Source organism: Macrotis lagotis, chromosome 1, assembly GCF_037893015.1.
Source record: "Macrotis lagotis isolate mMagLag1 chromosome 1, bilby.v1.9.chrom.fasta, whole genome shotgun sequence".
NCBI lineage: Eukaryota > Metazoa > Chordata > Mammalia > Peramelemorphia > Peramelidae > Macrotis > Macrotis lagotis.
The window spans coordinates 926388933-926406050 of NC_133658.1; the positions used below are offsets into that span (position 1 = coordinate 926388933).

At 39.0% G+C, this 17118-nt stretch overlaps 1 protein-coding gene across 1 annotated transcript; it reads left to right on the top strand.

The window, feature by feature from the left end:
* Nucleotides 1–1443: 1443 nt before the first annotated feature.
* LOC141510017 (uncharacterized) lies at nt 1444–8237 on the top strand. Its single transcript, XM_074219966.1, has 4 exons — nt 1444–1491; nt 3633–3759; nt 4646–4714; nt 7055–8237. The coding sequence occupies exons 1-4, from the start codon at nt 1444–1446 to the stop codon at nt 8206–8208; spliced, it is 1398 nt and encodes a 465-aa protein (XP_074076067.1). The 3' UTR covers nt 8209–8237.
* The last annotated feature ends 8881 nt before the right edge of the window (nt 8238–17118 follow it).

Consider the following 17118-nt stretch of genomic DNA (forward strand, 5'->3'; position numbering starts at 1 on the left):
CACAGGTGAGGAAACTGAGACAAAGAGTGGGGAAGTTGCCCATGGTCACACAGTGTGTGAAATCAGATTTGAACTGAAATCTTCCAGATTCCAGGTCTAGGATTCTATTCACTGAGTCAGTGCTTTCTTTTAAGAAGGAGCAATCTGCCCCCACCAAAAACAAACAATCAAACAGATAAACAAGGGAGTTATTGGACTTTATTTACAATGCCCAGGAGGAGTTTGGGGCGGATATGTGTGCAATGACTCTGCTCTTCTAACAATATTTACTTGGCTGTGGGACCTCAGTCAAGTCTCTTAACACCCCTACCTTGAAAAAAAAATCAGTGAGGAGAAGCAGATAAATTTCAGATGTATGGAGAAAATTAACATGGTACAATGAGAAGGTTGAAGGACCATACCTTGCTTAGGAGCCTGGGTGCCTAGAGAATGGTGTGGTCCTTGACCAGTATAGGCATCAGAAGCTGAAAGAAAATGAGTTCATTTTCACCCATGTTGAATGGAAGATATCTTGAATTAACTTCATAGTTCAGGTTGTCAAAAAGGCAGTAGAAAGCAAAAGGCGCTCAACTGGAATCGTCTCAGCTTTTAAAGTATATTAAGAGGTATCTGAATAAGAGTGATTGGGTGGAATTATCAATAGTCAATATTTTCTTAAATGGCATTTGTGAACCAAAATCTTTATTAAGTACTAGGTACAACCATATGGATACATATAGTTAGTCCATAACTTCAAGAAACTGGTATTCTAGCAGTGAAAGAGAACATCCCCCATAATGCAGAAGCTGGAGGAGAGGAGAAAGTGTATAATTGGAAGGGAGGATAGAGAAGTGAGTCTGAGAAGGTTCCAACAAGCTAAAGCCAGGTAACAAATGAAATGCTATCTGAGCTGAGCTTCCTTCTAAAGTGGAGGTAGGGAATCACAATCTAGCCTCAGGCTGATGAATTATATAGGAAGGAAAGAAGTTGGAAATGGCTTCTCTTGGCATTCGAGATCCATCTGTAATCAATTGCTAGTCAATAAAAAGTGACTACCATCCTATACTGAATGAACATATTGTGTGTTAATACTCTGAAATGAAGAATAGTGAATCAAGAGACCCTAATGTAAAGGACAAGCTTGTAAAGTCTCAGGGATCTCCAAAAGTGTGAATGGATTAATATATTTGTTTCCTGTTCAGTGGTTACTTGATAGAAATAAAGGAAGTTAAAGACAAAATATTGGTTCCAAATAGAGCATAAATTAGTTTAAAGAAGAGTGAAAGAACTTTTCCTGTCCCCCATGGTGATCATTCTTATTTCTATATAAACATCCAAATTAATGAAAATGTATCATTAGTAAAATAAATCAAAAATAATCCTTGGCATAAGATTTTGTTCTTCAGCATATCACCCCCAGAACCTCTTTAAGCCTATAAAAATAGATATAACTTCCGTCTTTTGATGGAAACAGACTCATACTACTTCAGTGCAGATAGCAATTATGGACCCGTAAGAATCCTCTTCATAATATGATAAAAGTGACCAAGCTGCCTAAATTGAATTACTTATTCAATGCCATACAAATCAAGCTATCAAAAATGGCTTTATTGGGCTAGAAATAATAGTGATGAAATTCATATGGAGGAACAAAAGGTCAGGAATATCAAGGGAATTCATGAAGAAAAATACAAAGGAAGGAGACCTCGGTTTACAAGATCTAAAATTCTATGGTAAACTATCTGGCATCAAAACAGTCTGAGACTAAGAAATAAAAAAGTGGATCTGTGGGTTAGATTGAGTACAAAAGAAATGGTAGTAAATGCCTAAATTAATCCTGTGTGACAAGCTCAAAGACTTCAGCTTCAAGGATAAAAACTCACTGATAAAAACTGAGGTATGCATCAACCTCTCACATCCTATACCAAGATAAGGTTGAAATGGGTACTGGATTTGGACAAGAAAGGTGACACCATAAGCCAATTGGGAAGACGAAGAATAGTTTATCTGTTCTATGGAAAAGGGGAGCAGTTTATGACCAAAGAAAAGAGAAAACATTATACAATGCAAAATAGACCATTTGGATTACATCAAATTGAAAAGTTTTTGTGCAAGTAAAATCAATGCAACCTATATTAAAACAAATATAATAAGTTGGGAAAGAATTGTTTAATGCTAGTGTTCCTGATAAAGGACTCATTTCTAAAACTTATAGAGAACTGAGTCAAATTCATTGGAATACAAGCTATTCCCTAATTCATCAATAGTCAAAGGACATGAGCATGCAGTTCTCAGATGAAGAAGTTAACACTCTACAATTATTTGAAAAAATGCTCTAAATCATTGATTGATTAGAGAAATGCACATTAAAACAAGGTGCTACTCCTCACGCATCAAATTGGCTAATGCGATTAAAAAGTTAAAGGATTCCTGTTGGATAGGATGTGTGACAACTGAATACTAATGCATTGTTGGTGGAGTTGTGCACTGATCTAACTTCCAGAGAGCAATGCTCAAAGACAATTCTATTGGACTTGTGATGGAAAATTCTGTCCACTTCCAGAGAAGGAACTATGGAGTCTGCATACAGACCAAAGTTTACTATTTTCAACTTGTAAAATTCTTTATGTATTAAGATTTTTCGCTTCTCATGCTTTTTTCCTTCCATTTTTGATTTGATTTCTCTTTCCCAGCATGATTAGTATGGATTTATGCTTAACATAATTACATAAGTGTAATAGGGAAGGGAGGGAGGGAGAAAAATGTGAATTTCAAAACCTTACCAAAAAAATCATTGTTGAAAGCTATGTTTGCTTGTAGTTCCCAAAATATATTAATAAAAAATCAATAAAAACAATCCTCTTGGGGCAGCTAGGTGGCATAGTGGATAGAGTACTAGCCCTGGGTCAAGAGGACCTCAGTTCATATCCGGCCTAGACACTTAATAATTGCTTCACTCTGCGATCCTGGGCAGTTTTCTTTGCCCCATTGCCTTGTAAAAATCCAAAAAAGAAAAACAAAATAATCCTCCTCATGTTTTCATCTTGTTCAGTCTTTCTCACTTTCAGGAAAATAACTTGGTTTCTTTTCCTCTCTACTGACTAAAACCAGAACTAACTAGTTTCTCACGCACTCTTTTTTTTGGAAAATTTTATTTAAGGCAATAGGGTTAAGTGACTTGCCCAAGGTCACACAGCTAGGCTATTAAAAAGTGTCTTGGAACTCAAGTCTTCCTGAGTCCAGGGCCAGTGCTCTATCCACTACTGCACCTAACTGCTCTTCACAAAGTCTTCAGGAAATTTTCTCAATCTATCATTGCTGACAGTTCTTAACTTTGCTTAGTTTTCCTCCAGAGATTCTCTTATCTTTCTAAGAGAACACATCACTTTCTATCTTCTAAAGAGATTAGCATTCCATAGAAGAATATTTCTCAGTTTCATTTCAACTGAAAATGTCCATTGCTTTTTCCCATGCTCCCTTGGACTTTTCAAGAGTATAATTCCTTGTGCTGGCTCTGACTCTTATAAAGGGTGCAACCTTTGGGCAATTTCCTCTCTTTGCTTCCCTTTCCTTCTGTACATTGATGAGCATTGAGCTGGATCAATTCTGAAGCCCGTCTCAACTCTTAAGTTCTCTGCATGTGGATGTTTTAGGAGGTGGTGACATTCAAGGATGTGGCTGTGGACTTCACCCCAGAGGAGTGGGACCTGTTGGACAATTCTCAGAAGCAGCTACACAAGGACGTCATGCTGGAGAATGCTCAGAACTTTCTTTTCCTGGGTAAGGACCATTCCCCAGGTAACTGGGAATCTTCCATTAAACGGAGTGTCTGCAACTCTATCCTAGAAGAAGGTTTGGCCCATTGATCACCTCTTAGAATGTCCAAAGTGATGACCTCCTGAATCCAAGAGCTCAGGTCCTCCTGCTGCATTTCTTTTCTGAAACAGACCTTTGTTCCATGTGACAGGGAGCTAGACACAAGTCTGCAAAGTCTCCAGACATTGATCCTGCAGCTTCTCCTTGAAGATGGGCAGTGAGGGGGACCCCCTTCCTTCCAATGCTACCCTTCCTCTTTGGGAAGTGTTTGGTCATTAGAATGTACTTTTTTGTTACTAGGGACAAATGTGTAACTCACTGCTCTTGGTGTCAATCATAGATTTCTAGCATAGCAAGAGTACCCATGTTCTTCCTTCATATGCTGGCCAAGTCTTGTAGAGATCCAGGGAAAGAAAGGGAAGGGAATAAGTATTTATAGACATCTGCTGGGAGCTAGACCCTGTACTAAGAGCTTTCTTCATGCATATAATCCCACTCAATCCTCACAATTATCTTTTGGTTTGGATTTCTGTTATTATCCCATGTTATAATTGAGGAAACTGAGGCAAATAGATTAAGGGACTAATTCCTGGGTCAGTAAGAGTCTGAGGTCAGGTGATCCTGACACCAGCCCACTATGCTCCTGTCTCCTTGCAATGCCTCTAATTTCTAGGCCATGGAAGTTATGACATGTGGACATCCTTCTATGAAGGAGACAAGCAAAGTTGGAATTTTCTGATTCGAAATTACTTGCAGTAATGTGCCTCTGCTTTGAATCACCCCCCCCCTTTCCTATAAAGGAAATACAAACTTCTCTCCACCCTCTTGCCTAATTTATCCCCCTACCTAGGATTTCCAGTTTGCAGAGAAGATTTGATCCCCCACTTGGAGCAAGAGGGTCTAAGGATCTCCTGTCCAGGTGAGTGAGGAGTGAGGGGTGTGCGTTGCATCACAGGAGACTTCTGGATTTGTCAGTAAAGAAGTGTTCGACTGAGGAAGACCTCACTTGTTATTTCTTTTCAGATACTTTTCAACAGTAGGATCCAGGGTGAGGCTCTCTGAGGTCCACTGTCCTCATCTCTAACATGAGCAGTTGAATACCCTGGACTTTCAGTTGCCTCCTATTAAAATTTTTTTTCCAGTTACTCACAAAGATAGTTTTCAAAATTCATCCTTCTGTAAACTCTTGAGTTCCACATTTTCCTTCCTCCCTTCCTTTTCACCCTGCTCCCTATGGAAATGAGCAATCTGATAATGGTCTTACAAGTACAATTATGTTAACATGTTTCCATAGTATTTTCTATTAGCACTGGGTTGGGCAGGGGTGGCAACTATGATAAAGGAAGTTTGAAAAACTGATGCGAGTATTCTTTGCTCTACATTCAGTCTTCATATTTTTCCTCTGATTTTGTACAGTATTTTCCATCACAGGACTTTGAAGATTGTGTTTGATCAGTGAAATTCTGAGAAGAGCTAAGTTCATCATAATTGCTCTTCTTGTGGTGTTTCTGTTAAAATGTACAGTGTTCTCCTGGTTCTTTTAGTTTTCTTTTTTTTTTCTTCAAGATAATGGGGTTGTGACTCGCTCATAGTCACATAGCTAGGTGTCTGAGGCAAGATTTGGATTCAGGTCCTCCTGACTCCAGGGCCGGTGCTCTGTGTACTATGGCACCCCTCTCCCTTTAATTTTTCTTCTAGTGATGCTTCAGTGATCCTATTAGAGGTCTTTGTTAGGAATTTTGGGGCATGAAGCTCTCCTTTGACTCTCTAGAGAGGGCTGAGGCTGGCAAATATGAGTTTTGTCTAAATCCATATGAATTTACTAAGTGCCAACTGGATATAAGGAAGTACAAGGCTCATCCTCTGAAAGCATAAGGCTTTCTGGTATCCCACAGTTTGGTGAGAAAGACAACATGGACACAACTGCTATTGCAGCCCATCAAGACAAGGTGGGCAGGCACTAAGTTTAAAGAAGACTGGGACAGTCTTAAGGATACAGATCTGTGGTACTTCAGAAAAGCCCAGATTAGAGTTCTAAGCAGGAGCACCAGCCAGGGAAAATCCACACTGTTGGAGCAACAAAGAGGCCTCTGCCCCACTGTATACTAGCCTTTGTGGAGGATTAAGACAGGTGAAGGAAGGCTAGAAAGGGACAAAGAGTCAGAAGATGAAGAGCCCATCCCAGAATTTTATCTTTGGTCTTCAAGCCCCTGGAATTAAGTAGGGAGTGCCATGGTCAGGCAAAGAACTTGAGGAAGATGATTTTATCAGGTGATGGAGGACGGAGTGACCTGGGAAGAGACGTGAGTCAGTTCTTTTAATACCTGAAACATGAGGTCATTTGGACCCCCCAACCAAACAAGAGGAAATGATGGTGGAGAAAGGGAAATGTTAGAGCAAGCTTACACAGGTGGAATCACCTGCTTCAGTGTTGGGGCAGGGAAGTGGGAGTGATAATGAGGAGTGGATGACACCTAATTTGGCCCATGAATGATTGTGAGGCTTTTTCCTGTATAGTAGCAGGAGACCAAGTTTACAGGAACATTGGCTTGTGTGGGATGGGTGGGAAATCATGTATGAGGAGTCCAAAGAGAAAGTAATATCCAAGAAACTTAGAGAAAAGAAAAAAATATCAAGAAAAAGTGGATGATTGACAGTCTCCAAGGCTGCTAAAAGGTCCTTGAGATAATATCTAAGCATCAGAACAAGTGATCAGAAAAGGGGATCTAAATGTAAATTATGACAGGACAAGTAAAAATGAGAAAATTTATTTCTCAGGTTATCGTAAAATTTATAAATAATGACCTCGTGAGAAAGCATCAAAACTGGTCCACTCAGAACAGTTGGGCAATTACCTGAATATAAGAAAATAGCATTGTTGGCAACCAAATGCTCTTGATGCAAAGGAAAATAAAAAGGAGAACACCTGTCCAGGGCAGTGGCAGAGCATACTCCTTCACCAGGTGGAGTGCTGACATTTGGGTCAGGTCACTCGGCCATTCAGAACTTGTGACCGGAAGAGTCACACATAGTGAGAACGTGGCTTTGCACTTGTCTCTGGTTTGTGGTGAGAATCCATTGCAGTTGTGTGTGGAACTTTTTGATCCTTAAATTGTCTTATGTGTAAGGTTATAGTATCTTCAAATGATTGATTCTGCTCATTTAAGTTTGAGATCTTTTTCTTTTAACTGGGGAAACTTTCTGCCAGGAAGAAGAGGATGTCCTCATACATATATGTGTGTGTGTTTGTTTCCATCAGATGCAGAGACCAAGTGTGATGAGATGAGTGCAACTCTGAAAATGACCTCCTGGAATGACTTTACTGCTTCTGGTGAAGAGAGGCCTCATCTTGGTAACCATGTTATCCACAGTATAGAGAAACAGTATGAATATACTCAATATGGAAAGACTTGTCAAAGACATGACAGTGGCACTGAAAATTGGAAAATCCACACTGAAGAGAAACCTTATGAGTATAATCAATGTGGAAAGACCTTCAAACTTGCTGCACATCAGAGAATCCACACTGGAGAGAAACGTTATCCATGTAATCAGTGTGGAAACATTTTCACAGGGAGCGCCAGTCTTACTGTACATCAGAGAATCCACACTGGGGAGAAACCTTATGAATGTAATCAGTGTGGAAAGACTTTCACAAAGTGCTCCAGTCTTACTGTCCATCAGAGAATCCACACTGGAGAGAAACCTTATGAATGTAATCAGTGTGGAAAGGCTTTCAGAGAATGCTCCACTCTTATTCAACATCAGACACTCCACACTGGGGAGAAGCCTTATGAATGTAATCAGTGTGGAAAGACTTTCACACGGAGTTCCCATCTGGCTATACATCAGAGAATCCACACTGGGGACAAACCTTATGAATGTGATCAATGTGGAAAGACTTTCAGAGAGAGCTCCAGTCTTTCTGTACATCAGAGAATCCACACTGGGGAGAAACCTTACCAATGTTATCAGTGTGGAAAGACTTTCAGACAGAGCTCTGGACTTGCTGGACATCAGAGAATCCACACTGGGGAGAAGCCTTATGAATGTAATCTATGTGGGAAGGCTTTCAGAGAGAACTCCTCTCTTATTCAACATCAGAGAATCCACACTGGGGAGAAGCCTTATGAATGTAATCAGTGTGGAAAGGCTTTCAGCGAACACTCCTCTCTTATTTTTCATCACAGAATCCACACTGGGGAGAAGCCTTACGAATGTAATCACTGTGGAAAGAATTTCACACAGAGCTGTGGACTTGCTTCACATTTGAGAATCCACACTGGGAACAAGCCTCATGAATGTAATCAGTGTGGAAAGCCTTTCATACGGAGCTCCCATCTTGCTGTACATCATAGAATCCACACTGGAGAGAAGCCTTATGGATACAATCAATATGAAAGGGCTTATTAAGATGCCCAACCAATGTTATAAGTATCAGAAAATCCACCCTGGAGTGAAATGTTTGAATGTAATAAATTTGGGGTAATCTTGCCACATGTCTGTGAATGAACACTGGTGAGAAACCTGAGAAGTATCGATTATATTCCAATGCTTTTAATATACATGTTCACCTTAGTTGACATCAGAGAATCCACACTGGAGAGAATATTTATGAGTGTGGTTCATATGTAAAACTTCTCTTAAATACTTCCACCTGCCAAACTACTGTGACAATTCCCAGATCAATTTCTGGGTATTCATTTCATTCATGAATAATGAATTTAGTATAACACAAATTATTGATGAATGGACAATTTTTCATCTCCTGTAAACCAAAGATAACTCATGGAAGCCTCCCACTACTTATATGCCCTTAGATGAGCGGATGTTCCCAAAAGGTGGTGATCAGTTCTGACAGGTTCAAACTTTATAAGAATGACTATTCTTTGGGTTTTTTTAGGTTTTTTCAAGGCAAATGGGGTTAAGTGGCTTGCCCAAGGCCACACAGCTAGGTAATTATTAAGTGGTTGAGACCAGATTTGAACCCAGGTACTCCTGACTCCAGTGCTTTATGAGAATGACTATTCTAATGAGGGTTTGGGAAGCATAACTCATCACTCAGTCTAGACAGAAATTTACATCCAGACCATCCCTGAATAGGGTAATCTAAACAAAAGGGGAAATCCACTTCCCCTTGATCCTGTCTGACTAAAACACAATGGATTGGGAAGGCTTGTCCCAAGATTTCATCTCATCATCGGCCTTCCCTTAAAGACTGACTGAATAATCTAAGGGGGCTGATTTCTGAATGAGGAAATGAAAATGTGAAGAAACGTTTAGGCCTAATTCAGTAATTGGTTATTAATATATGAGAATAATAATCATTTGTCTCCTATCAGAGAATTCATTCTGCAGGATAAACCTCATTGATACCATCACTATGGAAAGTCCTCAGACTAAGGTCTTCCCTTATTTCCCATCAGGGAATTCACATGAAATAGAAATCTACTCCTCTAATGAATGTGGAAAAGCATATAAATGGAGAACAAAGTTTATTAGGCATCAGAGGAACAACTTCTATATGGATGCTATTGGAAACACATTCAGCCTAAGATCATCTCTTTTGATGATGGATTCATCATGGAGTGAAAACATAAAACTCTTAATGAGGTCCCACCTTCTCAGGAAGATGGAGGTCACTAGACATCAAACTGAGGAACAAGTTCCACATGGATGCTATTGGAAAGACCTTCATCCTAAGATCATCTCTTGACATCAAGGATTCATCATAGAGAGCAGACATAAAACACTTAATGAGGTCCCACGTTCTCTGCAAGATTGAGTTCAGTAGACATCAAACTAGTCACACTAAAGAAAAGTCTTAAAAGTCAGAATTCTGAGAAGGCCTTCGCCCAGATCTTATAACTGTATATACATTGGAGAAGACTTCCTGAGGTTAACATTTATGGATCTAATTAGTGAGGAAAGGCCTGTCCCTGCAGCACAGATCTTATTAGATATCACATATCACATCCAAAGCAACAAGTCCTAAAAATAGATTGAACTGTTTTTCTGAAATCATAAGGTTTCTCAACAGCTCTCCTAAAATATTTCATGGCACCTGGAGATGGGGCCTGCCACTGACTCGCTGATTTGAGGACACTTCCTCCCACCATCATTAAACAGACCTTTTGTGTTCACCCTTCAAGCTGTCCTGAGTAGGTAATCTCCTTCATTGCTCCAAAATTAATTTTGAGATCTTGCTGCAAATTTATTTGGAATGGAATTTGGGAAAACCCAGTTAGTGCCTCGCCTTGCTATCTTGGCTCTTGAAGTCCTCATGCCCATTTTTTGGACTGCATCGATCCCTTTGATATCTCATTTTCTTGAAAAGGTCTCTTATCTTTCCCATTTCATTTTTTTCTTCAATTTTTCTTGATTGCTCATTTAAGAATTCTCTCCTTGGTATTCTCTGGAATTTAGTTGGGTATATCTTCTCCCTCTCATTTTTTCCACTTCCCTTTCCTTCTTTCCTCTGCTATTTGTAAACTCTCGTCAAACCATCATTTTGCTTTCTTTCTCTTCTTTTTCTTTGAAATAGCTTCTGTTGCTGCTTCCTGTAGAAGCCTTTTTTATAATTCATAATTCTTCAGGTATGCTATCTACCAATTCTAATCCCTTGAATCATCACTTCTACTTCCTATTCATAAGCAATGTTATTTAGATCATATCTTGTAAGAGTCTGATGGTTTTCCTTACTTGTTCAAGTTGAGGCTAAAATTTGAAATAAGACTGTCAACCAGTTCTAGATTTTAGCTGATTGTATACAACCTTCTCCATCTCTGACTTTTCCCCTGGAAGATAGACTTTGGTCTCTTTGGCGTCAGTGGGTAGAAGACAGACTTGTTAGTATGCTGTTGAGTGCTTTGCCTTGGATTCAAAGTTGTCTTGTCTATACAATGGACAAATCTTGCTGAAGATAAAACTTAGGGATCAATGTTAGCCCTCTTGCTCCACTATGGATTTCATTTGATTTCCAATTATAAGAGAACTCATTAATCATCCCAAATTTCACACTGTGTATGGAACCCCTAAAACCCCTCTTGAAATCTCGATGCTTCTCATTATTCTTCAGTAATAATCCTTTGAATTCACATATTGTCGTTTCTTTGGCTATTCACGAGTTGATGGGTACTCAACTTTGTTTCTTTGATGGCACAAAAAGCTCCAGTTAAAATATAACTGACTGCTTCATCTGAAATGTTAGCTGGATAAAGTATTTTCTATGTAAAATAATTTGAAAAATATATTCAGTTGGACTGTCATGTGATTGACAGCAAGATTTTGTTTCAAATCTGTTTTGTCAAAACAACAGGTTTTGTTTTAAATCTATAATATTGCTTTTATGTTTCAGGTTTTTCTTTGTGATTATTTTTTGTAGGTTTTTGCAAGTCAAATGGGGTTAAGTGGCTTGCCCAAGGCCACACAGCTAGGTAATTATTAAGTGCCTAAAGCCAGATCGGAACTCAGGTACTCCTGACTCCAGGGCCTGAACTCTAGCCACTTCGCCACCTAGCTGCCCCTTTTCTTTGTGATTTTGGGAGTCATTTATGAGAAATATTGTTAAATTAAAAAATGATTAGAATGGTTAGAATGATGCAATTGTCTTCTTAGAAAATCAATTCCTCTCTGTTTTTTTAAAATTGATTAATTAATTCCTTTTTATTTTTCCAATTACATGCAAAGATACTTTCAATATTCATCCCTTTGTAAACTTTTGGGTTCTATATTTGTCTACCACCCTCATTTCCCCGTGGCTGTGAACCTTCTCAGGTAGGTCGTGTTTAAAATATTTCCTTCTTGATGATGATCTTTGTCCTTCTTTCTTGAAGAAGACTAAGACATTAGGGATGAGAGGCCATGACAAACACATGAACTGTATTTGAGTGGGGGGGAGCTGTCCTAAGTCACCAACCTCACTTTCTTCAGAGCCATCTGAATCCAATGACCAGACATGGATATGGCTGACTGGAGATGTCCTTGGGTGCTGGGCAATCAGGGTTAAGTGACTTGCCTAAGGTCATGTAGCTTAGTAAGTGTCAAATGTCTTCAAGCCAGATTCAAACTCCCATTCTCCTAAGTCAGTGCTGTCACCACTGCCCATATGAATCATATTGTGAAATCACAACTGGGGGGGGCATGAAAAAAGAAATAAAAAGAACAAAATATGCTTTACTTTGCATTCATAGTTTTTTCTTTGGATCTGTATGGATGGAATTTTCCATAACAGACTCAGGATTGTCCTTTATCACTGAAGTTCTGGGAAAAAATGGGGCCAACAGAGGTCATCATCACCCAGTGGTGCTGCTAACTACAATGGATCTGCTCCCTTCACTCAGCCACAGTTCATAGAAGTCTTTCCAGGTTTTTCTGAAGTCCAGCCAGTCCTGGAAATCCACTCCTCTTTTTAACTGGATGCTGCGATTTGAAGAATCAAACTGGTAGAGAATGTGGTTCTAAATTTTAAAAATTGCTAAATAACTGGATATATTTTGCTTTAAAAAGAATAATAATAATAATAACTTACTTTTGGGGAAAGAAACAAAAATCTCTAAGTTCTAATCTGGGAAGTTCTTTGGAAATTAACCAAATGCTTTGGGAACCTTCTCTTCAGGCAACGTCATAAAATGTGATCAGAAGTAGCTCAAAAAAAAACATATGTCAAGATGCTCACGCTTAGAGATTCCACCCCAGGTGTTTGCATGAATTTTTGTGCACAACCCAAGAGAGTATTCCAGACATATTAATCTAATCAGCACAGACACATTGCAACTTGTCTCCAATGTCATTTTGTTCCTCCAGAAAAAAAGGCCAACCACCAGTTTCTATAAGGCTTGTCTCCTACGACATCGTCTCATGGTAACAGCCAAAATAACAACTGGAAATATGGGTTAAATCCATTTCCATCAAGCTTATTGCAAATATTCTTCATTAAATTGTGTAATATTGAATAGGACTTCTTCTCTAGGCACAGGCTGTCTTAATATCAATGCCATTTCAGAGGGAAACAAACCTTTCTTCAGTCTGAATTGTCTCTTTTGACAAAGAAAATTAACTAGGAAAAGGAATCCAGTCCCCCAAACCCATGGTTAATGGAGATAACCTTCCTTCCTAGCAGTGAGGCCACAAGGTCACTTGGTGATGAGAGACGTCTCCATTGTCCTGTACCAGAGACATCTGCTGTTTTGCATCTTTAGTCGTTGAGCTACTTGCTTCATCTTTGCTTTAGTGGGATCATTGCATTTGGATAATACACACTGCAAATGGTTCTCCAGGTTCTACTCATGTCTCTCCTCATCAGTTCATGTTAGATGAAAGGGAGCACACGAGATAAGAAAATAACAGAAGCAAGTAAATGTAGTGATTCAAAACTGGATAAAGTCAAGAAAATCAACATGCAGGGGAAGAATTTCCCTTTTGAAAAAGACCTGGCGGAAAAACTAGAAAGTGGTTTTGGTAGAAATCACGTTTAAACTCCCAGCCTCTAACTGATAGCTCAAAACAGGATACTGATAACTGATGATTGTAAACCTATTTCAATCATATTCAAGTGTTGATGTCCCCTTTTGGAGTTTTCTTGGCAGTGATTCCAGACTAGTTTGTCATATCCTTCTCTTTCTCATTTTACAGATGAGGAAACTGAGGCAAAAAGAGTTAGTGTCTATTGAGCTCAGGAAGATGAGCTTTTTAGCTTCAGGCCCTCCATTCTCTTCCCTGCATCACTTAACTTTAGGAAAGCCACCTAATGTGGTGGCTAAGTGGCACAGTGGATAGAGCACTAGACCTGGAGTCAAGAGGACCTGAGTTGATATCTGGCCTCAGACACTTTTATAATTCCCTAGGTGTGTGACCTTGGACAATTCTCTTAACCCCAATGCCTTGCAAAAATCAAAAAAGAAACAAAACAAAGAATCCTCATGTTTTTGTCTTGTTCAAATTTTTTCACTATGAGGAAAATGACTTGATTTTTTTTGCACCCCTGTGACCATAGGAAATGTTTTAGCCCCACAAAATACAGCATTGCTTTAGCTTCTCAGAAACTCTTTCTTTGAAGATGTCATTTATTTATTTAAGGCTGTAGGGTTAAGTGACTTGCCCAAGGTCACACTGCTTGACAATTATTAAGTGTCTGAGGTCACATTTGAAGTCGGGTCATCCGGAGTCCAGTGCTCTGTCCACTGCTCCACCTAGGTGCCCCTCACAAGCTCTTCATTGAATTTCTTCAATCTATCATTTCTGACAGTTCTTGGTTTTCCTCCAGAAATCCTCCTATCTTCGTGAGAGAACAGAACACTTTCCTTCTAAAGAGATTAGCATTCCAGGGAAGAATATTTCCCAGTTTTACAAAGGCCTTAGATACCATCAGTCATGAGGATTAATGGAAAATTATCTCAAAATTTGTTTGCCTAAAAAAGTTCAGGAATATTGTACATCATTTCCATGATGGCATATATGCCCTGGTGTTGGATAGAGGCTGATGTTCTTGAGAATTCTTGATCACCAGTGGAGTAAAGCAAGGATGTGTCATTGTTCTCGTCCTTTTTTATGATATTTACAATGATATTATCTAATACTTTAATTTGGAGCATGAAGGGGCCTCAAGGACAGTTACCAAACTGCTGGCAAATGTGTAAAAATGAAAAGGCTATAAGACCAGATCAAGTTGTTGCATCATCTGTTTGCATGTGATTGTGCCTTCAGTGCAGCCTGTGAAGCAGAGATGCAAGGAAGTATGGATCGATTCTCTGCTGCTTCTGCTAATTTTGGTCTGTGAACACCAAGAAAGCACAGGTGCTCCATCAGCCTGCACAACACCAACCATATGTGGAATCAATGATTACAGCAAATGAAGCTGTGAACACTATGGAATACGTAGGCCAAAGTGTTGCCTATGACTCCCAAGCATTTCTAATGCAGAGTTTTGTTTCCTCCTTTATGCCAAGGCTTTGCCTCTGCAGATCTAAATTCCCAATCCAGTCCCACCTGCACAGCATCCCCAGGGCCTAGACTTCATCTTCTCATCTGCTATAGGAACCTCAGTGCTGGCTTCTTACACCACTACCTTACTGAGCAGGGACCTGAACTGTGCTGTGACTAAGAGCTTCCCATTGTCTTTCCAGCAGACCTGCCTTCCCTGGGCCATGTTTTCCCTTTCCTCAGAAGAGACAGACATTTATGGACGACTCTCCATTATCTCTTGACTTGAGAATTTTTTTTGCTCTTTTTCAGGTGAAATCTAAATCTAATTATATCTTTTAAAAAGAATTTTGTAACATAGCACCAAACAACCTCTTTTATATTAGTGTCCTTGATGCTATGTATTCGTAATATCATTGTAGATTATAGAATATATGAATATGGTTATTATATAGATTTATATTGCATTAAACTTGGAGCTTTTTCTGGCAGTACAGGCACCCCTCACTCCTGTGAACATCACCATTGCTACCTTTTGGCATTTCTTTGCAATCATCATTCACTTAACTCCTAGGATATTGCTGACCTTATGAACAAAAAGTTGCCATCCTAGGAAAACCCGTATTGAGGTGGCAAGTGGAATCCTTTGTTTGCCTGCAGAAAACTTGATACTGAATAAATGACTCAAAAGGATATGGAAACTGATGACTGATGAACCTGTGCTCAGCCAAATACAGTTTTCCCGATTTCTCGTCTCTATCATTCATGGACGTGTCCTGCCTCACTCTATTTATAGTGCTCTCTCAAAGGCATAAAAGTTGCTTTCACGCAAGGAGAAGAATCACTGATTCTGAGAAAGATCTTGGCCCCAAACAATGAGACCCCAAAATACTTAATAAATAATAAAGACTTGGAGAGACTTAGTATCTTTTTTTGTTGCTGTTTTGGAATTTTGGAAATCAATCACCTCTTTTATTCATCTGTACTATTTTGTTTTCACACGTACTATTTTCAAGTATTAATTGAAATATGGAGGAGTTGGGGTGGCTAGGTGGCGTAGTGCATAGAGCACCAGCCCTGGAGTCAGGAGTACTTGAGTTCAAATCCAGCCTCAGACACTTCATAATTACGTAGCTGTGTGGCCTTGGGCAAGCCACTTAACCCCATTGCCTTGCAAAAAACTAAAAAAAAAAAATATGGAGCAGTTAGGCTCTCTCTTTACTACATTTTTCAAAAAGAAAAAACATCTTAATCTTGTTCTAATAAAAACAAAACAAAATAAAAAAACAAGTCTGAAGTAATCAGCACAAAATTTTCATTGATAAAGGATTAATAAATTGGGTCATTCCAAAAAGATGAGTGAAGGTGGGAACAACAGTGTTATGATGTTGGTGTGTTGGCCTTCAAATTATTCATCCTCAAGTAATTATGTCACGGAGGATGCTTTAAAGTTTCCTGTTACAAAAATATTTCCTATCTTAAATTTATGGGGCCAGATGTTTTTAGTCGTTATTTCTAGTGCATAAGGGAATAACTATTGTGATGATCTATTACTCTGACATCTTTCTAGAATAATGCTTTCTCTTCCTAAATTAAAATAAATAATTCAAAAATAAAAATTTAACTGGCAGCAATCTGGAAATCCTGAGGAATATCAATTACATATACTATTGGCCTGAGTAGAACAGCACATGAGAAAATGTAATCCATTCTGACATTCCCTTGTAAATACTTTTGATCCTTTTATCTCCCAATCATGATTCTCTGGCTACTGCAGAGCAGAGATAGATTGAAGAATCCTCCCCTGGCATGGAAATAGATTCCAGAGCCAGTTGTTCTGAAAAGATGGAGTCCTGAGCTGTGGTGTAGGCAAGCAGACATGAATACTCGCCCAGTAAGTATTGTAGCAGCAGCGAACAAAACCCTTGGCCAAAGACCCTTGCAGGAGAGTAGACTCCCTGGTTTTCTTTCTAGAGAAGACTGAACTGAAGCTTGCAGCCAGAGCGTTTGCCATGATAGCATGATTGGAGGCCCTAGTCATGGCTCAGAGGTAGAGAAGAAGGTATGAGATTCATACCACAGAGAGAGCTCAGAAAGCAGCAATGAGAATAATTTAGAGCCTGAGAAATAATGTCCCATACCTTGGGAGAGAATCTGACTTTTATAACAATATAAATTTAATCATAATAATTAAACAAAAAAGAAGCAATCTGACCAAAGGTAGACCATTTGGGAGAGATCTGGGTTCATATTCTGAAGAAGTTTGTAAAGTTTTAAAAAGTCACTTTCAGCTTCAATATGTCAAATACTCTCAATTTCCAAAAGAAATTTAGAAGAGCATAAAAAGGACCTTAAATTGAAATGAGAGAGATTGAGAAAAATAGCGAAAAATAAACCTATGAA